At 49.4% G+C, this 25,747-nt stretch overlaps 1 protein-coding gene across 5 annotated transcripts in view; it reads left to right on the top strand.

Moving 5' to 3' along the window:
• The window catches only part of NEO1 (neogenin 1), a 172,691-nt gene that overhangs the window by 145,008 nt on the left and 1,936 nt on the right, over positions 1–25,747 (top strand). For 2 of the 5 annotated variants that reach the window (XM_056128700.1, XM_056128699.1), the window contains exons 15-27: positions 806–1,000; positions 2,343–2,438; positions 4,403–4,626; positions 4,712–4,850; positions 7,118–7,225; positions 8,829–9,023; positions 9,702–9,734; positions 12,594–12,662; positions 13,843–13,990; positions 14,980–15,218; positions 15,710–15,802; positions 19,080–19,238; positions 22,644–22,907. In XM_056128700.1, coding sequence (XP_055984675.1) covers positions 806–1,000; positions 2,343–2,438; positions 4,403–4,626; positions 4,712–4,850; positions 7,118–7,225; positions 8,829–9,023; positions 9,702–9,734; positions 12,594–12,662; positions 13,843–13,990; positions 14,980–15,218; positions 15,710–15,802; positions 19,080–19,238; positions 22,644–22,907 — 1,962 coding nt within the window. The remainder of the gene's footprint in view (positions 1–805; positions 1,001–2,342; positions 2,439–4,402; positions 4,627–4,711; positions 4,851–7,117; positions 7,226–8,828; positions 9,024–9,701; positions 9,735–12,593; positions 12,663–13,842; positions 13,991–14,979; positions 15,219–15,709; positions 15,803–19,079; positions 19,239–22,643; positions 22,908–25,747) is intronic. The other 3 variants (XM_056128702.1, XM_056128703.1, XM_056128701.1) reach the window with 3 other exon arrangements.

The following is a 25,747-nucleotide window of genomic DNA, read 5'->3' as shown; positions in this document are numbered from 1 at the left end:
ACTGACTTTTAAATTAAGTAACAACGGATGCCTTTGTTACAAAAGATACTGTCTCCCATCATTTAAGTCAATTTGTCCTTTAAAAATACCAGATATTGTCCCTTACCACATCACGTGGGGAATAAGTCGTGGATGCCATTCCTGCCCTGTGATGCCTGAGCACTTGTAAAGAGCAGGTCCGCAGTTGGTGCTCTGCCTCTCTCTCTTCACCTGGCAGAATCGGCAAGCAGGCTGTGGCACCGAGAGGAATGGCCCTTGATGTCTCTTTGTCCATTTCCCAGAAGTCCTCAACATATTCCCTTCCAAATGAATGTGCGCCGCTGAGGTTATGGCTCCTGGGCCTCATTTGTTTTTTCAGAATACATAGAACAGTGCTGGAGTGATAGCACAGCGGGTAGGGCGTTCGCCTTACACGCAGCCAACATGGCCGACCCAAGTTCGATTCCTCCGCTCCTCTCGGAGAGCCCGGCAAGCTACCGAGAGTATTCGATATGCCAGACACAGTAACAACAAAGTCTCCAATGGAGACGTTACTGGGCCCGCTCGAGCAAATCGACGAACAACAGGAGGGCCTTTACCTTTTTTACCTTTACCTTTACATAGAACAGTACGCCACATTTCACCATACATCCAGATATTCTTCAGACCTGGGGGCATATTGGAAAACAGAGCCCCAGATGGTCATCAGGAGGCAGGGCACCATTCCCCAAGTGTTCTCAGGCTTGAGATCCTGGCTCCTCGGCACTCAGGCTGGAGTTTTGGAAGAAGTCTGGATCTCACCCTGCTTCTCTGTCTTCCTTCCCAGAAACCCGTGTTCCCGAAGTGCCCAGTTCTCTGCACGTCCGCCCCCTTGTCACTAGCATCGTGGTGAGCTGGACTCCACCCGAGAACCAGAACATCGTGGTCAGAGGCTACGCCATCGGGTACGGCATTGGCAGCCCCCATGCCCAGACCATCAGGGTGGATTATAAGCAGCGCTACTACACCATCGAAAATCTGGGTATGTGTGCCAAGAAGTCGCGGTGCCTGTGATTTTCTCTCAATTGTTTTGTTGAGTGATCATTTAATTCTGTCTAGACAGAAGTAGTACAAAGAGGTTCCTTCACCCATATTCCCCAGAAGTTAACATTCTTCCACAGATGCTTTATAGTTCTTTGTCTTTTTATATGTACTTATTTTCTCTCTGAACCATTTGGAGTAATTTGTAGATAAGCTTCTCTTTTGTCTATTAATACTTTAATGTTCATTTCCTAAAAACAACTACATTCTCTAACCTAAGTATCATCCTTAAAATCAGCAGCATTGAGACACTACAGCCTTTATCCCTATTAATAAATTGTCTCATTTATATTCCCTGTAATGACAAAACCCCGCAGTTTCCGGTCCAGGATTTAATTACTGTTGCATTTAATTACTAGGCCCTGATGGTTTTCTTTTGTATGGAACAGTTTCTTGGTTTCTCACTGGTAATCCTGACTGGCATTTTTGAAGGCATAGACCCTTCATGCCCCATAGCACGTCCCTCGTTGTGACTTAATTCAGTCATTTCCGCATTGCATTCAGCCTGTACATTCTTGGTAAGAGCAGTGTAGATGTTCTGTGTTCTTCGTAATACATCATATCCGGAGACAGATGAGAGATTATTATTGAATAAATAAGTTAAATTGGCAACTGCCACGTATTTCCACTATAGAAGTATTTTCCCTTCGTAATTTGTACTTCACGAGGAGATACCTTACATTTTTGGCAAATTCTTACTTCTCATCAGTTTCACTCACTAGTTTTAGCATCTTCAGTAACAGTTATTATACGGGCTCCCAGATGGTGATTTTTAAGCTCCGTGATTTCTTGTACTTGTTTTCTTGAATCCTGAAAGAATCCACGTGACAGCCAGGTGAGGTTTGGGAGATCCTGGATTTGAAGAGTTAAGGGCCTCTCAGCAGTTTGTCTCTCTGTCCCTGCCTGGACATCACCAGTCTCTCGTCACGTGGGTGGAAGAGGAATTGTTGAATTCCAGCCTCCACCTTTGCTGGACCTTTAGCACACAAAGATTCTTTGTACATATTCTGATCTCTAAGTCACCACCTGAACCGTAGACAGCTTAAGGTTCTGCCTCATGCCTGGGACTAACCACAGGCAGCTAATCTCGGACAGTTTTTCCTCTCCTGGGCATCATCCGGCCATCTCCACCTCTCCTCACCTCACAGATAACCTACGTAAAATTCCTGAAGTCTCTGTCCCCTGTCTTTCTCTGTATTAACCACCATGCTCAGGAGCACTTGAGCTTTGAAATTTTATAGCAAAGGTTTCTTCTGAGTGTTGCCATCATCTCTTTCCTGCAGACCCCAATTCTCACTACGTGATCACCCTGAAGGCATTCAACAATGTGGGCGAAGGTGTTCCCTTGTACGAGAGTGCCGTGACCAGACCCCACACAGGTAAGGCAGCAGATCGCGGGCCTCGGCGTATTTTCAGCAGCTGGGGTGGAATGTGCCACAGAGTCTGCCCCACTCGGATCTCAGCAGACGGGGGAGTCAGTGCCCTTTTTATGGTGCAGGCTTCGCCGGGAAAGTAGGCTTAGAATGTTGAGTACTTGGTTGATTCCTGTTTGTTTGGGTTTTTTTTGTTTTGTTTTGCTTCTGTGTCACATCTGATAGTACTCAGGGACTACTCCTGCGTCTGTGCTCCCCCAGCAAAGCTCAGGGGACCCTGTGGTTCTGGAGATCAAAGCAGTTGAAGGCCAGGCTCGGCCCACTGAGTTGTCAGATCTCCGTGTTTTGCTTTATAAGAAAATACCAATTTTCCTGTCTCATAAGCAATTGTTTGTAGATATGTAAGATGTGTTTCTGGTGTTTTAATGTTTTGGGGTCTAGAAGCCATCGTTTTGAGAGACTTAAAAGTAATTTTTCAGAGGCCAGAGAGTTGGTACGGGGGTTAAGGGGTTTTTCTTGCTGCAGCGACCCCAGTTCAATCCCCAGCACCACATGATCTTCTTTATGTACACTGCTAGGAGTGATCCACAAGCAGAGGTGGAAGTAGCCCCCAAGCACCACACGGAGTGGTCCAAACTCCTTCAAAGTTAATTTGGGGATGGAGAGTTCGCACAGCAGGCAAGACACCTGCCTTGCGTGCTGCTAGCCCAGGTTGGCATTGGCTCCTGTGGCACTGCCCCAGAATCACGGTTCTGACAGTCCTTGTCCTTATACTGGCATCTGTTTTGGAGAATGTGGCTGTTGCATTTAGCAGAGGGCAGCGTACAGACTTCCCTTCTGTCATATAAGTAATATGATTTCTGAAGCTTATGAAGGACTGGAGGGATAGTACAGCGGGTAGACCTGTGCTTGCCTTGCCTGTGGCCAACCCAGGTTCTATCCTCAGCATTCCATATGGTCCCTAAGCCTGCCAGGAGTGATTCCTGAGTGCAGAGCCAGGAATAACCCCTGAGCACTGCCACGTGTGCCCCCCCCAAAAAAAAAGCTTATGAAGATGATTCATTCCCATTGGTCCCAGGGTAGCCAGAGCAATTTCCCTTATGGCTCTGGAATTAATGAGTGGTTCATCTCTGGCCCTCTGATGAGAGCAGCACAGATGTTCTCTCAGCATAACCACATTCTATCCTTAAGGAAGGAAAAGTCCCTGAGTTTCTTTTGCTCTATTTAGATGTGAGCCATTTTGCTGTGACTGCTTCCAGAACACTGGCAGATCTGACCCTGACTCTGGGGCTTCAGATACCCCCAAATCAAGACAGTCTTAGTCACCACTGGCTAAGATTGAGGATTCTGACCACTAGGACCTTTACGTCTACCAACGTGCATATTTATAACCCAGAGCTTAGAAATTCAGCCACCGGCACAGAAATGTCAAAACAAACCATGAATTGCTTGTTCAGAAGTTAGATTCATGGTTTTAAAGAGTTTTCATCTAGGGCTGGAGAGATAGCACAGCGGGTAGGGAGTTTGCCTTGCATGCCGCTGACCCAGGTTTGATTCCCAGCATCCCATATGGTCCCCCGCCAGGAGTAATTCCTGAGTGCATGAGCCAGGAGTAACCCCTGTGCAATGCTGGGTGTGACCCCCCCCAAAAAAAAAGTTTTCATCTAGATTTTTTTCGTGTAATTTAAAGAAAATCCAATATGAATGTGTTAATCACTGAATTATTATTTTCAGTCTTATCAGCAGAACACAGTAGAAATAGTTAAATACTGTTTTTCTAAATATGTTCCCGTTTTTTCCCCTCCTGAAATAACATAAATATAAATGTTGAATGGTGGTCACCTATTAACTCTGGATTCTTTCTTTCTCTCCATTTCTCACCTTTCATTTCATTACATTACCCTGCATTTCCCTTTTATTTCTGTTTATGTTAAAATGCCACTTCCCGTCTTGAATTACTTTTCACCCAGACACTTCTGAAGTTGATTTATTTGTTATTAATGCCCCATACACTCCAGTGCCAGATCCCACCCCCATGATGCCTCCCGTGGGGGTCCAGGCTTCCATTCTGAGTCACGACACCATCCGGATTACCTGGGCGGACAACTCCCTGCCCAAACACCAGAAGATCACAGACTCCCGCTACTACACAGTCCGCTGGAAAACCAACATCCCGGCTAACACCAAGTACAAGGTATTGGAACCGTCACTCTGGTTGAGAAACACTAATTCTTGACGTGTTTGATTAGTTCTAACGTTTCCAATTCCTTGTTTTACAGAATGCAAATGCCACAACTTTGAGTTACTTGGTGACTGGTTTAAAACCAAATACACTCTACGAATTTTCTGTGATGGTCACCAAAGGCCGAAGGTCCAGCACATGGAGTATGACAGCCCATGGGACCACCTTTGAATTAGGTATGCATTTTGTGTCTATTATGTGTCTAGTGGCCTTCCTTCTCTCTCAAGGCATACACCCCAAGTGGAAGTCTGTGTTGACATTTGACACATCTCAAGTAGGAAATCTCCTCAACTGTTCTACTCGCCCCAGAAAGGAACTGCAGAAAGATCTGAGTGTGTGAACTGAACACAGTGAGAGATGGCAGTCAGCATTCAGTGTCTTCTTTCCAGTCATTGTACAAATCAATTTAAGAATGTACTTTATTTGCTTGTTTCTGGATGGTAACATTTTTTCTGTCTATTTAAATGAGGTCGGATTCCCTCTGCCTTTCCTAAGGTGTAGGTGACTGTGAAGGTGGGGGGGGGGGGAGACGGTCGGGAAAGTTTAAGGTAAATCATAAAGCACTGTGTAGATGTAATTGATTATTGCCATTTTTTCCTGCTTGATTGGGAAAATTCAACAGAAGACATTCCGTGCCTTCCACCGCTGACAGTGTCGTACTTGATAAAAGCCGAGCTCTGTCAGGGACCCTTGAGCTTGGATCACGCAAAGATTAATGCAGTGTCTCGGACGACTTCCCCCTGGAGCATCCTTCGAGTTTTAGTTTGTAAACATAGAGGAGGAAAGACAGAAAAGCAAATGAAAGGGAGAGCAGGCTACCTGCCTGTGGGGGTCGGTTTGTCTGTGCTCATTGTCTGCCTGCCCGTCACCTCTTGTGCAGTGGGAGTCTCTGACCTTCAGTTTCCCTCCTCTTGTCTATACAGATAGTGAGAAATTGGAGTTTGTGAAGCCTCCCTAGGTTGGCCTTGACCCTGATGTCTTTTTGTCTTCTTGCTGCCATAGTTCAGAATGCCCACAGAGAAAGATTGACTTTGAAGCCTCGCTAACCCTGTAGCTTGCTTGCCTTGCCAATTTCCAGCATTCAGATTTACTTTAATTCCAACCCATTGCGCCATTCATGGTACTGTCTGTCCCTTTTTGCTCGCACCTCACCAGGCTTCCTTCCATTAACACTGGGAAAACTCCAGAATTTTAAGATGCGACGAATCAATTTAAGAATGTACTTTACTTGCTTGTTTCCTTACGGTAACATTGAAAGTTTGCAGCGTGATCATGGAAATGCAAGATGTTCACCTGCTTTCTATTTTGTTTTCTTGTTCTGGAAACCATTTTATCTCAAATGGTTGACCGTATGTTTTCAAGTATAAACTTAACAATAACACCTACAAATTCATAAATAATTTCATCGCTTTGAGGGATTTTCAGACATCATGTTTGGTCTGGAGAACCAGTGATAACAAGGGGGGAGTTATTTGCACTTACATATATTCTGAAAAAGAGGCCAGGAAGATAGCATATGGAGCTGGAGCGTGAGCCCGACCTTGCACGAGTTCTAGGTTCCGCTTGGGGCACTGAATGCCTCCGCCTGCCCCAGCACTGCCAGGTAGGGAGCTGGTGGTACCCAATACCTCTGGGTGACCTGAGCAGCCATCAGCGCTTTCCAGTTACCATTAGGAAGTTGAGTATGAGCAATTGGGCCATATCCATCTCACCAGGCAAGCGCCAGGACCCTCAAGTACTTCTGGGGAGAAGCCCCCTCTCCCAAACAAACATTCTGCGTATTTATAGATATCTAATATCTAGGATCGAAGGGGTAGTACAACATGTAGGGTGCCTGTTACCACATATGGTCCCCCCAGTACCACCAGGAGAGACTCCTGAACACAAAGCCAGGAATAAGCATCGCTGAGTATGGCTCAAATACCAGAACAATAAAAGGCATACAATAAATATAATCCGGAGTGCAGGGAAGGTGATTCCATTTGGGGGGATTATATAAGTTCTTTTTTTTTTTCTCAGTAAAGTTGTCTATAATTTTCCATGATCTGTAACACAGGGAGAGTGATCATACAAATGCAACACCTTTTAAGGTCCTGTAGATATTTAGTGGGATTGTCCATGTAATGCCTGGCATATTCTAGTAGCATTTTGGTAGCTACAGTAGTTCCCGTTTAGTTTTCTATCCATCTGTCCTGTGTATCTTTGATGCCACCCCCGCCCACCAAACAAGTTGCTGTATTCCCTAATAGGATATTTTATCTTTCGTCTTTGCAAATGTTTTAGCGGAGTTATTTATAGGTAAGCTGTGAGTTCTTTGAAGCTGAAAAACAATCTTTTTTTATTTTGTTTTGTACCCTTTATTCTGCCTTATAAATGGAAAGCATTGAGGAAATGATGAATTAAGTTGAAGCGGACAGAATTATAGCGCGTTGTTATTTTGCAGTTCCTACTTCTCCACCCAAGGACGTGACAGTTGTGAGTAAAGAGGGGAAACCGAGGACCATCATTGTGAATTGGCAGCCACCCTCTGAAGCCAATGGCAAAATTACAGGTGAGAGGCCCTCGGAGGGGCTGGAGCAAGAGTACCACGGGCTGAGTGTTTGCCTTACACGTGACTGACCTGGGTTCAATCCCCAGCATCCCATATGGTCCCCCGAGCAACACCAGGAGTAATTCCTGAGTGCAGAGTTAGGGATAACCACTTAGCAACACCGGGTATGACCCCACAAACTTTTTTTTAAAAAAAGAAAGAAATGTCCTAAATGATACATTATACTGAATGGGGGGAGAGGGCAGTTGAAGAAGTTGTTCAGGTCCCGAAAGAACCAGTAGTTGGGTCCACTTGAACATTGATGGGCCACGGGGCTGGAGTGATAGCATAACGGGTAGGGCGTTTGCCTTGCACACAGCCGACCCGGGTTCGATTCCCAGCATCCCATATGGTCCCCCGAGCAACGCCAGGAGTAATTCCTGAGTGCAGAGCCAGGAGTAAACCTTGAGTACCACTGGGTGTGGCCAAAAAAAGAAAAGAAAAAAAGGAAAGCATTGCATGTGTCTGTTCCCTGCTCCCCACTAGTGGTCTTTGTGTCATTTCAAAGGGTTGTAGATTTCTTCTAACTTAAGATAATTAAGAATTACTTGACTTAAATTACATTTGACTTTAGTAACCAGGAATAATGCAGTGGATTTTTGCTGAGGTTATGTAGACTTGCGGTGTGGCTCTTCCGGCTTCATCCTTGGGGATTGAGTGCCCCCTAGTGGAATGTCAGGTGATCTTTCACCACATCTGGGAGGACTCGGGGACTTCCACCTCTTAAGAGATTCCCTCCCACCGAAAGAAGTCGCATTGGTCAGAGCTAAAATAGCATTCCAAGCCATTACCTTTTTTTCCCAAACTGCATTACTTTAATTGTGAGCTCTTGAAGGATACATATTCATATATTAAGATTGTGAGATAATGGAACTTTCTTTTTTATATGATTACTTAACTGCTACATACGTAACCCATAGCACAGTGGTAGGGTATTTGCCTTACACGCGGCCAACATGGCCGACCCAAGTTCGATTCCTCCGCCCCTCTCGGAGAGCCCGGCAAGCTACCGAGAGTATTGGATATGCCAGACACAGTAACAACAAAGTCTCCAATGGAGACATTACTGGGCCCGCTCGAGCAAATCGACAATCAACGGGAGGGCCTTTACCTTTACCTTTACCTTTACCTTTAAATACTACTCATTTTTCTCTTAAGTACATTTATTCAAATATGATGTCTATAAAATTGGAAACATGGCAGTGTCAAAATGGTTTTCTCTATTATTGTATTTCGTTCTGCATCTTCAGTGTATTTTTCTTTTTAAAAAAAAATAAACAACTGGGACTAGAGCAACAGCATAGCAGGTAGGATGTTTGCCATGGCACAGAGCTGACCCAGGTTCGATTCCCAGCATCCCATATGGTCCCCTGAGCACCACCACTAGTAAATCCTGAGTGTATGAGCCAGGAGTAACCCCTGTGCATCGCCGGGTGTGACCCAAAACGCAAAAAAAGTACATAAGCAACTGGCTCTGTTTATCGTATAACATCTTTGACTTCCTGATTACACAAGAAAAATAGAAATAAGATTTTTTTTTTCCCCCATGAACTCCCTTGGACAGGTTACATCATCTATTACAGCACTGACGTGAATGCAGAGATTCACGACTGGGTCATTGAACCAGTTGTGGGAAACAGGCTCACTCACCAAATCCAGGAGTTAACCCTGGACACACCATACTACTTCAAAATCCAAGCCCGGAACTCCAAAGGCATGGGGCCCATGTCCGAAGCCGTCCAGTTCAGAACGCCTAAAGGTAAACCTCCCCAGGACAGGACTTCATTCTCTTTCCTTAGTAGGGCTAGGTGTACACATGGCACTTTAGCCGCGAGACTATGGATAATAGGAGAAGTCCCAATGATGAGCTACTGGCTACAGTGTAAAGATCTGCTTCAAAATCAGCCCTCCTGCACCCACTCACCCCAACTCGTGATCCTTAGGTTGTCGCCTGCACACCTCACATGCCAGGGAAGTTTGTTCTCACCTGTTCGAGACAGAACAGTTGCAGACAGATCTAAAAATTCCCGCCAGTCAGAGCAGATCAGAGGCACACGCGTCTCATCTTCCCGAGTAAGCGCGAGTTACGGGGATGGTTCTCTTCTGATACACATAGACGTTGGTCCCGAAAGACTTACTCACGGACCTTCACCGAGAGAAGAGACAGGCAGGGCCCTTTTAAGAAAACTCTGCCCAGAAAGTGAATTTCTATTGAACCTGAGTGGGATTAGGAACAAAAGTCAGTCCAGTCAGTTCAGTATGGAAATACAGGAATGACCGGTAAGGATTTCTTTCTTGTGAGTGCTAAAAACAAGATTCAAGATTGTTTGGAAGTTTGTGGGGCTTTGTTTTTTTCCTTTGAGATTTCTGCCTGTCCCGTCTTCAAAGCTTGTGACCCTTGCTCTTGTCTTTTTCTTCCCTGTGCTTGGCCTGTTAGCGGACTCCTCTGATAAAATGCCTAATGACCAAGGTAATGAGTCACACGGCCTCTCTCTCTCTCTGCTCTCTCTCGTGCCCTATCCCTAGCTTTTTGTTTTGTTTTTGGGGGGTTTTTTGTTGTTGTTGTTGTCACTTCCCTGAAAATTAGTACCAGGTATTTTAAAACATGTACCTATTGGCCAGAGTGGAGTGGAGTTCATGTTTGCGGCATTTGGGGTATCTGAAAAGCTGGGGGATCTGTTTAGGAGCTCAGTCGTCCAGTGAGGAAACCAAGTCAGATCAGCTGCATTCCGCAGCTATGAGAGATTGGCCTTACCTTCGGGAAAAGGGGATCAGCCTGTGTGCTGTAAGACTGAAAATCTGCAAAATTCTCCAATCATGATGGGTGTTGGGACCAAGATGAGGACAACCTGCCAGCTCTCATATTTATGGCATCCTGGGTTTTATTAGTAAACCTTAATGAAACACGGTAATAATACTCAGTCTGGATACTCTGCAGTAATTTACACATGGTGATTTCTGCCTCTCAGTTAATACCTGTTTTCTCCACTAAGAATGAGCAATAAAATTAATTTTAATGGTAGTTTTCCTGGTTTAAAAACACAAACACAGAAGGGTGCACATAGAGAAATAGTGTAGGTGGAGGGCACTCCCCTTGCACATGTCAGCCTGGGTCAGATGCCCCCGCCCCGGCACCACATATGGTCCCCTGAGCCCCACCAGGAGTGATCGCCAAGCTAGTGTGGAGTCAGGAGTAAACCCTGAGCACTACTCGGTGTGGTCCAAAAAGCAAAAGGAAGGGACGGGGAGGAGAGAGAGAGAGAGAGGTTCCTAGGCGTCTGGACTTTGGTAAGGAAGGGCTCGAAGGGTACTTGGAGGCAGTGCCATGGGGAACTGCAGACATGCTTGCGGGGAGCCCCCTAAGCCCGGGTGGTGCTTTGGCTTGACCATGAGAATAGGAAAACACTTGTCCAAAGCGTGATGAATGTTGTGTGAGTCTCGTCTCACCCAACCTCACTCAAGAGTCAGAGTAGAAGTTGCCACGGCAGCACCACACGTGCTCTGGCATTTGAGATTCCTTACCCAAGTTTATTTTGATGTTTCGTTAGTTCTTGTAATGTCTTACTTTTAATTCAGAAGGGGAGAAAAAAAAGTTAGAAGTACGAAAGTTGAACCAGAGAGCTGGTTTGTTGATTAGTGGTGTCCTCGGCTGTTAAGTACACAGTCTGATTCTCTGGATGGAGCTCACTGTGGCTTGTCTGATAACTAAATACATTTAAAAGTGTTCCAGGGGCTGGAGCAATAGCACAGCAGGTAGGGCGTTTACCTTGCACGCGGCCGACCCGGGTTCAATTCCCAGCATCCCATATGGCCCCTGAGCACTGCCAGGGGTAATTTCCTGAGTGCAGAGCCAGGAGTAACCCCTGTGCATCACCGGGTGTGACCCCAAAAAGCAAAAAAAAAAAAGTTCCAGTACAACAACCAGCTAGATGAGAACAACCGAGATATTAATACATGTGTGGCATTCGGGAGGAATAATAGCAAAAGAAATCATGGGATCAGGTGATAAAGTATAAACAATAGAAAAGGGATTAGGGATTCACAAGTTAAAATTCAGAATGAACAAATACAGAAACCTTCAGGTCTTTCTTTCATTTCCTCTAGGACTGATCATTAACAGAAGGTCTGGACATGGGTGCTGCTGTTTGTACAGAAGCAACACCGAGTTGGTCCATTTCTAGCCCAGCTTTTTATCTGTAGAAGCAATTCACTTATAAATGTATTCCAAGGGTTCACGCTCTCCTCCTCTGTTAAGGGATCTGCTAGGCTCTCCCCGAGAGACATTATGCTTGTAATAATAACAGCTAACAGTTATTGAAAATTTTCTATGTGTCAAGCAGTATGTAAAATATTTTTTGGGGTAAAGTCCCATGAGGGAGAAAAGCCAAGCCCAGATGGAGCCCGCCTTGAAGTGGAGACAATCTGCCACGCACTGCGCCCTGTGCCCTCTGGGGGGCGCTGTCTCTCTGCACATCTTTCTGTGCTCTGCTCTGCTCCACAGAACAGAGGTAGTTTTTAATGGTAGTTTTTAATTTTATAACGCCTGGGGGTGAGGACCAACTGACTGCCATGGCTGGGTTGCATTTTCCAAGCCGCTTTTGCCATAAATGTCAAGAACAGAGTTCAAACCCATATTACAGATGTATTCTTTAAAAGCCCCACCACCTGATGGCTGCGTGCTCTAGGCCTGCCTCAGGTTCAGGTCAGCTGCCTTCTGACCTGGGTTAGGAGCCTGTCCTTCAGGAGCTACTGGGGGAGGACTTCATGTTGCTCCCATCATTGGTGTGACCAGGAACGGAGAGCCCAGTGCTGGCCTCCCTGCTCCTGCTTGGGGCAGCTTTGTATTTGGAAAATCAGCTTTGTACTTGGGGGGAAGGAATTCCCCAAGTCCTGCCTCCTGTGGGGCCGGCCAGGGTCACTGAGGCCTCGTTCAAGTCAACTTCGCCGATCCCTCGGCTCCTTTGCAGAGAAGTTGCTTTAACCGTGATTCCTCTGAGCATTCTTGTGCTCGCTGTGCGTGAGCTAGAGAAACAGGTCTCTTCCCTGAAGTGCGGTGACATTCTGGTCACACTCTAGGGCCAAGTCTGGGACAGGCGTGTCATCGTCAGCCTTTCAGATGCCTCACTGCCCAGGACGTGGCACCTTGCTTTGCTTTGCCAAGCAGGCTGTTCCCGCCTGCTGTTTACCTGCTCCTTCGTCTTCTCATGGGCATAGTCGATCGGGTTTTGTTCGTTTGTTTGTTCTTTGGTGGAAAACATTCATGTGCTGTGAAGTAGACGTGTCGCTCCATAGTGCTGGGTCGTTACTCACTTGACTTCTCCTCCTCCAGCCTCAGGGTCTTCGGGAAAAGGGAGTCGACTTCCAGAACTCGGATCCGACTACAGACCTCCGATGAGCGGTAAAGCTTCGCTGTGGCGTGGGGGGCCGGCGGCGGGCACGCAGCATTCTGCCTGAAACCTTGAAATGTCTTTCCTCTGTATGCCATGGGTTGTGTTGTAGCATGTGACACCATTATTAGGGGTTCGGGCACCTCCTGACAAATGTTTGCCGAAATACTACAAATCCAGTCATGTATGTATATGATCTAGAAACAAAATGGTTTCTCCGAAAATCCAGTTTAAAATCAGGTTGATATTAAACAAAGAAACTTTATCCCCACTCTTAGGAAAGAATTAGATTTTTCCTTTCAGAAATAAGCCATCTCTGGCTGGTGTGATTGTGAGCTCATAGGACACTCACCTTGCACACAGCTGACCGTTTGATCCCCAGCACCCGACATGGTCTCCCAAGCCCTTCCTGGATGGATCTCTGAGCTTTGTAAAGCCAGGAGGAAGCCCTGAGCACTGCTGGATGTGGCCCCCTGACTCACTAAGTGAGTTTAGCCATCCTCCCCAAGCAAGCCAAAGAAATGCTTTAAAATCCCAGATCTCTCCCTCCTCTACTCACTATCGTGTTTTCAGTTTGCTGACAGGCAGCTTAGAACCGGCCTGGGTTCTAAAGAAATGTGAGGCTTAGCCTGCAAAAAAGTCATGTTTAAGGTATCCGATGCTACCAGTACGTGGTGGCTTTGGTTGATGACCCACCTCCCTTCCTCTGATGGGAGAAGCCGTGGCCATGGTGGCCATGGTCGGGGGCAGTGAGGCTTAATAACTGGGCCCAGGAAATGCCTCTGGGAGGAGGGTCTCCACTCCCTGGGGCAGCTTGCTCTAGCTGAACAAGGGGCTTTCAGGCCGCTCAGCACTCAGAGCTTACACATCCTAAAACGAGAATTCCTCTGCCGAGCACTGGAGAACCACCACACCTCACCTGCCTTTCCCCCCTCCCCCCCCAGGCTGCCCGAGGGGACCCCCCCACCCCCACCCAGTAGCTCAGCACTCCGGTCGGTTTTATGTTAAGGGCAGGTGATGCTGTGCCTGCCAAGCCTGGGTTTGATCCCAGCAAGCCAGCTCCCCAGAGGGCCCGTGACAGCACAGCTCTCGCTGAGTGTCTGCATCCCAGCCAGGCTCCACCGCCGCCGCCGCCTGTGTGCACATGTCGAGTTCCCTAACGCGAACTGATGTGCCCGTTTCCCTCCCCAGGCAGCAACAGCCCACACGGGAGCCCCACGTCACCCCTGGACAGCAACATGCTCCTGGTCATTATCGTCTCTGTGGGCGTCATCACCATCGTGGCGGTCGTGATCGTGGCCGTCTTCTGCACCCGCCGCAGCACCTCTCACCAGAAGAAGTAAGGGCTCCTCATCACCCACGGGCTCTCCGGTCCTCCTTGGCGTCTAATATGGCTCCTATATTTGGAGTTACGCATGGAGTGAAAATATTTTTTAAAATGCATATTTCAACTGTGGGGGGTGGGAGGCAGGGTCATACCCTGCCATGCTCAGGGCTTACTCCTGGTCTGCACTCAGGAATTCTTCCTAGCAGTGCTCAGGGGAGCATATGGAGTGCCAGCAGTCGAACCCGGGTAGGCTGCATGCAAGACAAGTGCCTTGCCCACAGTGCTATACCTCCCGCCCCCTGCCTTTTACTATTTTTTTTATGATAATGGAATTTTTTTTTTATTAGTGAGACATCATGAGGTACAGTTGCAGACTTACAAATTTTTGTGCTTGGGTTTCAATTGTACAATGATCAAATACCCATCCCTCCACCAGTGCCCATTTCCCACTGCCTTTTACTATTTTTAAAGGAAATGCAAAATGTGTTTTGGTCAGGGTCCGGGCAGGAGAGTGGTGGGACTCCCCACGGGAAGAGCTTAATGACAGGACAGAGGTTGAGATGGGGATTGGGCACATCCACCAGGGACTTTCGGGACCAGCCACAAGGCAGGCCACTGTCCCCCTGGGGCTTCAAAGGGCAAAGGTGTCTTTGGAGAAGAGAGAGCTGCCTTTCAGAGATGTGGACAGGAGAGAATCCTGAGTCTGCTGGCGTGGTCCTGGGTGGGGGCCTGCTAGGCCTGCCCCACCGGAAACAAGGGCCAGGGTGGCAGGGGGCCACCTCTTGGAGTACTGTCCGTGAACACAGAAGCGGGGCCCAGATGCCCTCTGAGAAGGAGCACAGAGCCCAAGCTCACACGGGTCATTTTAGCCACATGCAAGGCAAGCGCCCTCCCCACGGCACTATCAGTCCAGCCCCCAGAAGCGCAGTTTTTCTCTTTTAAGCCAGAGGGTGAAATTAAGAGAGTTACTCTGCTAAAACATCCTCTTCATCCCGTGCCAGGAAACGAGCAGCTTGCAAGTCCGTGAACGGCTCCCACAAGTACAAAGGGAACTCCAAAGACGTCAAACCGCCAGACCTCTGGATCCATCACGAGAGGCTGGAGCTGAAGCCCATCGACAAGTCCCCAGACCCAAACCCCATCATGACCGACACGCCAATTCCCCGGAACTCGCAGGACATCACGCCTGTCGACAACTCCATGGACAGCAACATCCACCAGAGGCGGAACTCCTACAGAGGTGCGGCTCTCCCCCGATGGCGGGAGACTGTTTTCTTTTCAGTCATTTTCCATTCTCTCACGGTCTCTTAAGTGGGCTAAGCCTGTCGGAAGTTGAATTTAAAGAACTTGTGTTACAGATTTAGGCCAACAGCTCGCTGGCAAGGGGAGGCTCAGGCCACTTTCTAGGGCTCTCACGTGTCCCACCCAGCATCACCTTGAAATCAATCCTTTGGGGCATCCTGGCTCACATCTTCATGGTTCATTCTGTCCCTTCACATGGAGTTGGCTCTCGTGGAGGCATGGCCTGAAAATCTCGTGGCCTGAAAATCTCCGGAAGCCTGAGAATCATGTCCGCGGCTGGGCCTCCCACGGGAGCTCCAGGGCCTGCAGAAGCCCCTTGTCCCCGTTACATGGCTTGTGAACCCTGAGTCCCCCACTAGCCCGGTGTCCCCACTGAGTCCACCCAGTGGCCTGGACACAGGCGTGCTAACCTCCATGTCTGCTGTCTAGGGCATGAATCAGAAGACAGCATGTCCACACTAGCTGGGAGGCGAGGAATGCGTCCCAAGATGATGATGCCGTTTGACTCCCAGCCACCCCAGCGTAAGTTGGAACTTTCCTTCCTCCCCAGTGTCCCAGTGTTCAAGCACACCCACTGGGCCCCAGCACCGCAGATACTTGACAGAAGCGTTTGTCCACCTGCGGGCAGACATAACAGAGGGATGCCACGTTCTGTGTCCCCGCTGTTCCTGACACCCGTCTGCACGTTCAGAGTAGCCAAGCCAACAAGCCCGTGTCCCCAGTCTCCAAGGCTGGGGAAGGAAGTGCACAGTTCCTCTCGGGAGCGAGGGCTTCCGGGGGGGACCCCAGATGTCACAGTGTTCCTTCAGCATCCTGACATACACACTCAGTGTTGATAAGAACCTCTGAGATTTTTCTTTTAATTGATAGTCTCTGTACTGGAGATGAGGTTTAGTTTTACACCAAGGAGTTTTCAAAGAGATTTTTCAACTGTTGTTGATTCATGTCTTGAGTCTTAATAAACACAAGTTACCTAGCCTCAGACCCAGGAAGTTAGGACAGGGGTCGGGTACTAGTTCCATCCTGGACGCTGCACATGGTCCCCTGAGCATGGCTAGGAGTAAGCCCTGAGTACCACTGGCCAAAAAGAAAAAAGTTACCCATCCAAATAAATTTTAAAAAATAAATAAAGAAGGGGGAGTGCCAGAGATACAGGACAGTGGGAAGGGTGCTTGCCTCGCACGCAACTGACCCAGGTTGGACCCCTGGCACCACATATGGTTTCCTGAGTCCCACTAAGAGTGATCCCTGAGCACTGCTGGGTGTGGCCCCCCAAACAAAAAAATACCAAAAAAGAAATGGGCCAAACTACATATATATATATATATTTTTTTTTTCCCAAACCTCTTTGACTTTCCCCCTGGCCCTGTTTCCACTAGCTGAGAACTGGACAGAGCACAGCAGGGCTCTTGGCCCGGGGTCACTGGGTCATGGAGAGTGATGAGAAACCTCTGCCTCTCTCGCTCAACTGTGAAATGCCCGCTGGATGCTGAAATGTTTGCTCCAAGCGGAGCAGGAGGCCTTAACACCAGCATCCCTGGACTCAAGTCTGGAAAACGCCATGTCCTGAAAGAGGAACAGAACTTTTCAGTGTGACCTTCATGAGCTTCTGGATTTTTTTCTTTTCTTTTTTACTCCTCAAAGTTGCCTCATCTCAGCCATCTCCTGTCAGCGAGTGGCAGAGATTTGAGTCGTCACAGATTTTCTACATGCAGAGAGGCCTGCCATGGGCCCCTCTGACCGGAAGTCTGTGAGATGAGGGGTGTGTAGGTGGTGCGCAGGGGAGTCTGGAAGCCAGAGTGAGGGAGGGCACATTTGTTAATAGGTCAGTTCTGCCCAAAGTAATTCAGTGCTCCAGGCTCACATTGGGGGTCACGAATGCCAGGCACGTGCGCCAGTCCCTGGAACTATCTCGTTAGCCACTGGACTTGTTCATTTTAAATAAGGAAACTTTTTTTTTCCTGTGGGTGGTCAAGGGGATGGAACAGGCCTGAACACACAGTATTGCTTCACCTTATTTGCCTTGGAGTGACAAATAAGAACCTTGGATTCACTGAGCTATAACCTGGTGGTCAGACTTGTGACTTCAGGGTTTTAGTTGTCCTTTTCCACAAACTGGAATCCCCCAGAGGCTATGGCCACGTTCCCCCAGCCCAGCCCCAGGAAACACTGGCTGCTGTGGAGATGAGGAACCAGCCCGAAATCTGGCACCACTAGCGTCAGACTCGAGTTCTTGCTCAGCTGACTGGTTTGGGACCATGCTCCCGGCTGGTGCTCTCACATAATTTTACTGTATTATTTACGTAATTTGGAAAGACTGGAAGTATCTTGTAAGGGGGAAAAAAAAAACTCATTTTTTTCTTTATGAGAGTCCTCAGTAAATAGTTACACTTCCTGCTGTGTCTGCCCTTGCTTACTTCCGGAAAACACTGAGATTCTGAAGCACCCACATCTGAAAGCATGTCCCACCTACCCCCGCGCTTCTCAGAGGAGTCTGAGCCTGCCTTTCCGGGTCTGCGCCTCCAGGCCCACCTGAGCGGAGGGCTCAGAGCAGAGGCGCACTCCTACTGTGTTCCCCATTCCCAGGCCTGAGGCAGGGCACCACCTCATCCCAGGGTCCCTGAAGGTCCCTGGCCACCTGTTTGCCTGCACATGGCCAGGCCAGGGGACAGTGAAGAATACAGGGATCTGTTTCCCTGGCTGGGATTTTTCTTCACCACGGTGATGTTTAATGGCTCCACAGAAGTCTCGGAGACATCCTTAGGGACAGAAGACATTTTAATAGACCCCACAAGACTAAGTTTGACCACAGAGTTCGTGAAGCCCTTGCTCAGAGAAGAGAGATGGCCTTTATTCTCACCTGCCTCCTGGAGGGGGGAGGGGCAATAGGCAGTGGCCAATTCTCTCAGTGCTACTCTCTTCAGCACGGAACTCTCTTCCCCAGAAGAGTCTGTTCCCAACATGGGCCTTTGGTTTTGCTCCTTATCTGGGTTTTATAGTGAGGCCTCATTAAAGCAGTATTTTACCTTCCTAGATGACTGTTTGTAGGACAGAGGTGTGGAAATTTGGGTTCACCTGCTAAATGCATCAAGCTGAATCCTTCACCCACTGCAGGAAGGAAAGAGGCAATTAGGAAAGATTTGTGTACATTTTCAAATATGAGTTGGATGTGCCTTAGCTCTGAGACTGAAAACAGCATGACCTGGTGGTGTCAGGCCTGGGCTTCATGCTTTTAGTTCTGGATTGGACCTGAAGAGTTTAATTCTGTTTGTATCCTTTTGAGATATGAAAACTAATTAGACAGTTACCATTTCAGTCCATCAACATGCATGGCACGCGCTTCACTCGAAAGAGAAGGCCAAGAGAATCAGGGTTTGCTCCAGAGGGAACTCCCTTTACTTTGGCAGAAGATAAAATTAAGACCAAAATCATCATGCTTGCTTATGGATTTGTATCTGTGACATTCAGGCAGGTCCTCCAAGAGCCATGCTTCCCCGTAGAAGAATTGAAAACTAGAGGTCAATCAAACCAAAATTACATTTCAAGTTTTGGCCACAGTCCCCGCAGGAGAATCACTGCGGGCATTTTATCATGGTGCCCAGACTGTTCCCTCTGTCTGTGTGTCCACATGGGGCTGGCTACTGAGAACAAAGTGGAACTTGTGGCTGATTGTCCGAGTCCAACCAGCTGCCCAAAGAGCCGAGGGCGGGTGGCGGTGTGCGGGCGGGGGAGGAACTAAGGGGTTCGTGTGTGTCCGTGCCGCATGTTAAGCATTTCTCTGTCTTGTGTTCATTCGCAGCTGTGGTTAGTGCCCATCCCATCCATTCCCTCGATAACCCTCACCACCATTTCCACTCCAGCAGCCTCGCTTCTCCAGCCCGCAGTCATCTCTACCACCCGGGCAGCCCATGGCCCGTGGGCACGTCCATGTCCCTTTCAGACAGGGTCAGTTCCACAGGTGAGAGACGAGCGTGGAGCCCGGGGGGTGCCTTCCCTGAGTCGGCGGCTTGCTCTGCGGAGGAGGACAGGGATCACTCTTCACTGCCGTTCATTCGTGTGACTTGCCTCTGACTGACCCAGATTTCTTTCTGTGAATTCACCCCATTTTTCTCTCTCTTCATCTCTTCTGATCCCACATTCTATCACTAATAGTTGTTTTTATGAAAAACACGGGAACCCGAATCGCGTACCCCTGTCTGTTGTCCCATCAACTTGTATCCTAATTCAGTCCCAGTCTCCGTTGACTTTTGGAAAATCCTCCCATTTTGATAGGAAAACCGGCTTGAGGTGATGTTTGACTCTGGGTTCCCCGTGGTTGGGCAGGGAGGCCTCTGCAGGGCAGCTATGAGGGGGCGTCTTAGGCTGGACCTCACATTCAGACATCTGCCAAGAACCAAAGTGAGAACAGCATCAGCTCTGCCAAGGGTCTTACTGGTTCGCACATGTAAACCACACGCAGGTGCTGACGGATCACTGGAGTAGGAAGGGCCGCTCTGTACAGTGCATTACCGAAGGTCGACACTGCGAAACAAGCATGCCCCAGTGTGGAAATCCTAAGAAACAATAGGATCAAAACCATTTTAATGAAATAGTGAAGATAAAGGAAACTTTCGGAACAAATAGTATTGTTTTATACTAATTAACAGTAATTTCCATATTCTCATATTTAGGACGTCGTTCCAGGGACTGGAGACAGAGTACAGGACATAAGGTGCATGTCTTGCACACGGCTGCCCAAGATTCAGCTCCCGGCACCCTTTATGTTCCCCCGAGCCTGCCAGGAGTAACTCCTGAGCACAGAGCCAGGAGTAAGCCCTGAGCACAGCTGGGTGTGGCCCAAAAAACTTTTTTTCTCAAATCTAGTTCTAGTAATTTTGCATATAGATGTCTCCTTTTCCCCCTCTTTTAAAACTGTAAATAGATACAGTAGAACAAAGTTTGGGTGGTTCTAGGAAAGGTTTTGGGGTGAATTCAGTGTTAAAACTTGCTGCCAGAGGTCTGGATTGCCGGGAACATCCCTCTCTCCATTTATTTTTGGTCAGTGCCAAGTATCCCCTGTACCAAATGAGGATTAAGCTTGATGAAGGGATATTTAAACTCCCACAGTCACAGTCACCGACCTCCCAAACCTTTCCCTGGTTTGGAGAAAGCTGCCTCAGCTCTGAAGGCCGCGACGGGGGGCGCATCCAAGGGGAGGGATGACGCTGGGAAGCAGGACATGAATCCTGTCGGGGGGGACATGAATCCTCTGCCAGGAGGGCAAGGGAGTGTCCTGAGGAGGGGCCGGGCCTGGGCACCTGGTGGCCTCAGCGGACTCCACCCAGCGTCTGCTCTGCAGAGGGGGTGGGGCTGCCAGGCATGCCCGCCTCTCAGCCAACCGTGTCTGAAGGTTTGGCGTTGGCCTGCAGCAGACGGGAGAAAGAGGCAGAGTCACAGTGTGTATGTTTGAGGGTCGGTCCCAGGGCTCAGGAAGGGTGTGGGAGCAGTGTGGGGGGAGGTGTTGGTGCCACCATGGGTCTGGGACGTAGAGATGGTTTCTCCACCCGCCCCCTGGGGTGCCTCATCTGGATGCACACCCATGCCCACCTCCCCAGCACTCACTGGGACCCCACCACCTGACCCAGGAGCAGCACTGGCCACTGGTCATTGAACACCCTGGCCAGGGATGACTCTGGGTCTGTTCCTAGCAGTCATCGTGTCAGCCTCCTCCCAGAGCAGGACTCAGTTACGGCGGCCAGGCTGCCCCATTCACGGAGGCGACAAGCGTTGGCAGCCCTCCAAGGTCAGGCATCTCGAGGTGTGTGGCTGCCAGCTGAGCCCAGTCTCATACACGGCCGCCCGCTTGGCCACTCCTCCTTTCTCTGCCCCCAGCATCTCCTCAGCCCTCAGGCATATGCCTGGGGAGACCGGCAGGGCCCGGGAGGGCCGCACTCCCCTTCCTCTCCCCACACATGGCTCCACAGCTGTGCTGGTGATGGGCGTGGGCCAGTGGGGAGTGACCGTCCCTGCCTCCCTTGCAGGGGTAAGAAGTCACCTGGGCTGACCCCATGTTCAGAGCCAGGCTGTGAGCAGAGTGGGGAGGGCTGTGAGCCCCTGTCCCTGGGAGCCCTTAAGGACTCCGGACTGACCTGTGCCTCAGCCAGAGAGAGGGGCAGACACCGCTGCCCACGCGGAAGCTCCGTGGGTTGGCCTCGGGGTCCTCCGAAGGTCCAGGGCCCACTCCCAGCAATACTCAGCTACACCAGATGGTTTGGTTCTGGGGTCTGCAGTCCTGGGCTCACTGGAGCCACCCTGGCAGCCCTCTGGGGCCCATGTGGGTGCCCCAGCTGCCAGACTCACACTCCAGCCCTGGGGCTCCCACACCAGGAGCTGGTGGAGGCATCCCTCAGTTCCCCTGGCACAGCCCAGTGCCCAGAGCCAGGTGCTCCCACCAGCCCACAGAGCCCAGGAGTCAGGGCCCAGGTGCCTGCCCTGTCCTTTCTCACTATGTCCTCAGCATCGTGCCCTCTGCGTTACCAAGAGGGTGGGTGGCACCAAAGCCCTTAGCATGGTGCCTGGCTTCGAGGATGCTCTCCCGGGTCCACTAAGGCCCTTTCAGTTACACAGGCACTGTGACCGTTTTCCTACGTCTTTGATTCCTCAGTTCATTTTTAATTCACCCTCTTTCTGGTAGCTCTGGGCACTGCCAAGTTCATGCAGATAGCAGGCGAGACGCTCAAGTCTAGCGTTATGGGACTCCAAAGCCAGTGCTCCTGCTGCCAGCTGCTCTGCCCTCCACGACAGCTCTGCCTCTCCTCCATTCTCCACCCCTCCACCCCCTCGTCTGTCTGTCTGTCTGTCTGTCTGTCTGTCTCTCTCTCTCTCTCTCTCTCTCTCTCTCTCTCTCTCTCTCTCTTCCCCCCCCCCCCGTTTGCCCTGCACAAGGCGTCACCCTGAAGCCGTTCGCAGCCCTCTGCTCTGTCTGGTTGTCATATCTCACTCGAGCTGTGGGCACAGCCCCCCCACCCCCAGGGACATGCCTGCAGGGACGCCCAGAGCCAGTCCCTGCCAGGGCTGAGTTAAGTGACCAGCCCTGAGGACTGGATGCGATGTTGGGAGAGGCCGGTCTCCAGACAGCATTTCCTTTCGTGCCGTTCACCGCAGTAGACTCAGGAACCGTGCTCCTTGGCAAGGGCCCGGGATGGCTCAGAGAGGAGCTGGTCAGTCAAGTGTTGAGGCTCTTATTCCCGGTATTGGTCTCGGCCATGGAACTAAGCCCCACCCCCAGCTAACTCTAACACTTTGAGCTGGGCCCTTAGAAGCAGCCAGCCCCCCGGGTATGCTGGCACGCTTGTGATGCTCACCTCAGCCTTTCCCGCCACAGAGTCCGTCCGCAACACCCCCAGCACCGACACCATGCCAGCCTCCTCGTCCCAGACGTGTTGCACGGACCACCAGGACCCCGAAGGTGCTACCAGCTCTTCCTACCTGGCCAGCTCCCAGGAGGAAGACTCGGGCCAGAGTCTCCCCACGGCCCACGTCCGCCCCTCCCACCCCCTGAAGAGCTTCGCGGTGCCCGCCATCCCTCCCCCGGGACCTCCTGGCTACGACCCCGCCCTGCCCAGCACCCCATTGCTGTCCCAGCAAGGTGAGTGGCCCCTGCAGTGCCCCTGGAGGCGGATGGGGGGTAGGGTGGAGCGCTGCCTCTGGCTCGGGACTGGGGCAGCCTCCCCTCTCCTTTAAGGATCAAGGAGGCAGTTCCTCTATGAACTCCTCCCTGCAGGACTCCCTGCTGTCACCACCCCCTCCAGGAGTGTCTTGTTGGGGAAAGTGTGCACAGCTGCAGAGGCTGACCTTCGCAGCTGGAGTTCAGGGGACAAAGTGCTGTGTCCAGGTCATGAGCAACCAGCTTGTGAAATTGTCTTGCTGTGTAAGGTTGTTTTTTGGGGGGAGGGGGGAAGGGGCTGGGGTTGGGTCTTACCTGGCAATACCCAGGTGTTACTCCTGGCTCTGCATTCAGGAATCACTCCTGGTGGTGATCAGGAGACCATATGGGATGCCAGGGATCAAACCCAGGTCTACCGTATGAAAGGCAAGTGCCCTGCCCACTGTACTAACGCCCTGGCCCCTTACTGTGTAAGATTTTTATGGGCTACCATTCAGAGAAGCCAAGATTGACGGCCTCGGAATGGGGTAAATAACCCCAGCTTCACACAGCTCACCCTAGGCCCCGGCCCTCACTCCCCGCCAACCTCACCACGGTGGTTGTGGTCTGAATAATTCCATGGTTTTCACTGTGGACAGCTGGTGTCGTAAGCGGACAAGGATGTGAGGCAGCTTACTCCATCATGCTGCCTCGAGGGCGTGACTTCCCACAGGTTGTAGTGATCCATGTGAATGCTTAAATATTAGAAACTAATATTAGATCATTATTAGAAGCCAATGCCAAGGAGTTTTGTTTGGGTTTACTATAGTTCAGATAATGTCTATAATGCTGCTGACATTTATGGATTTGGTATATACAGTTTCCTTGAATTTTGGACTTTTAAAATTCATTTTAAAATATGGGGCTGGAGCACTAATACAGCAGGGAACGTGTTTGCCTGTGCTCAGCTGACCAGATTCGATCCCCGCCATCCAAACCCACAAAGAGTGATCCCAGAGCACGGAGATAGGAGTAAACCCCTGAGCACCATCGTGTGGCCCCAAAACTAAAAATAATAGTATTTTCAAAGATCAGTAAACCTACCACATTAAGATAGTGTACTTTATGAAAAACAACTTTTTAAAAACAATTACAATCATAGCAGCAGAATCTAGCACTGTGTGAACCCCTTTTCTGTCTGGCCTCTGAGAGAACTGGGTCCATGCCCACTTCTACATCCAGGCTGCTTCAGACAGTGGCCGGGTAAAGGGTAAGAAGAAAATCTGGTTTTTGAGCTACGTAGCTGGAAAGAGGAAGACTGCTTTTAAGCTCACTCTCTATTCCTGGGGGGTGGAGTGATAGGAATTGAACCCACGGGTGAACACATGCTCTGCCACTAGCTCCATTCCTGACCAGGAAGATATTGCTGATCTATTTCTTTTTGGTTTGGGAGCCTCTCCTAGCAGTACTCTGGGCTTCTCCTGGCTCTGCACTCAGGGAGAGTTCCTGGTATGTGGTACAGCATCACACTTGGCTCAGCCATGTGCCAGGCAAGGACCCAACCCTCTCTACTCTTGCTCCAGCCCTAGCATGTATTTTTACCACCCCTTCAGATAATTTCGTATCTTCATTTTTGGTGTGACAGCGAAACTCTGTAAGCTGGAGTTCCTCAGTTTGAGTTGTAATGTGGAAGTAGAAACCATATCCATTAATTCTCACTCTGTTCCACTAAAAATATATGTTTGTTCTATTCTCTGAATGCATGATCTTGAACATCACCCATTGGTCTTTGGGAAATGATCGAAGTTACACAGATCCTGTATCTGATACCGAAAAATACATTCCAGGGGCTGGAGTGATAGCACAGAGGGTAGGGCATTTGCCTTGCACGTGGCTGACCCAGGTTTGATTCCCAGCATCCCATATGGTCCCTCGAGTACCACTAGGAGTAATTCCTGAGTGCGGAGCCAGGAGTAACCCCTGTGTATCGCTGAGTGTGACCCAAAAACCAATGTGTGATATATATATGTGTGTGTATATATATATCACATATATGTATATATGTGTGTATATGTGTGTATGTGTATATACGTATTCATTATATATGCATATGTGTGTATGTATATATATACGTGTATATGTGTGTGTGTATATATATATCACTGTATCACTGTTATCCCGTTGTTCATCTGTTTGCTCGAGCAGGCACCAGTAACGTCTCCATTCGTTCAAGCCCTGAGATTTTCGCAGCCTCTCCTTTCTCATCCTTCCCAACAGTTCCGTATTGGATGCTCTTTCAGGGTAAAGGGAGTGAGACCCATTATTGTTAATTTTTTTGGCATATCAAATACGCCACGGGGAGCTTACCAGGCTCCACTGTGTGTGTGTGTGTGTGTGTGTGTGTGTGTGTGTGTGTGTGTGTGTGTGTGTATTCCATCATCTCACCAAAGTCTGTAAGTGTTAGGAGTCTTTCAGGCTCTTGGTGACAGATAATAAGTCTTTCAAATTCTGATTTTCACTTCAAAGTTGGTTTTATATGATAAAACATACTGTCCATTGTTTCCCAGACTCAGTACTTGGTTTCTCGCCCGTGTCTGTCAGATCTCCCCGTGTGCCCACCTTTCTTTGAGCTAACATCGGCGAACGTTCCGCAGTGGAGGTGACTCTCACTCCAACCCAGCGCACACCTCACAAGGGCCCTCATTACAGCAGTTACACTTTATTCTTCCTCTCCATCCTCTCTTTCCGAACATTTAAAACATGTCATCAAGACTAAAACATAAAATGTTTTCCCACTACCCCTCTGTTAAGGATGAACTGAGTGCGGGACTGGCTTTCTTTTG

This window comes from Sorex fumeus, unplaced genomic scaffold (genome assembly GCF_029834395.1).
Source record: "Sorex fumeus unplaced genomic scaffold, SorFum_2.1 ptg000067l, whole genome shotgun sequence".
In the NCBI taxonomy this organism is placed as follows: domain Eukaryota; kingdom Metazoa; phylum Chordata; class Mammalia; order Eulipotyphla; family Soricidae; genus Sorex; species Sorex fumeus.
This window is presented reverse-complemented; position numbering and strand designations above follow the sequence as displayed.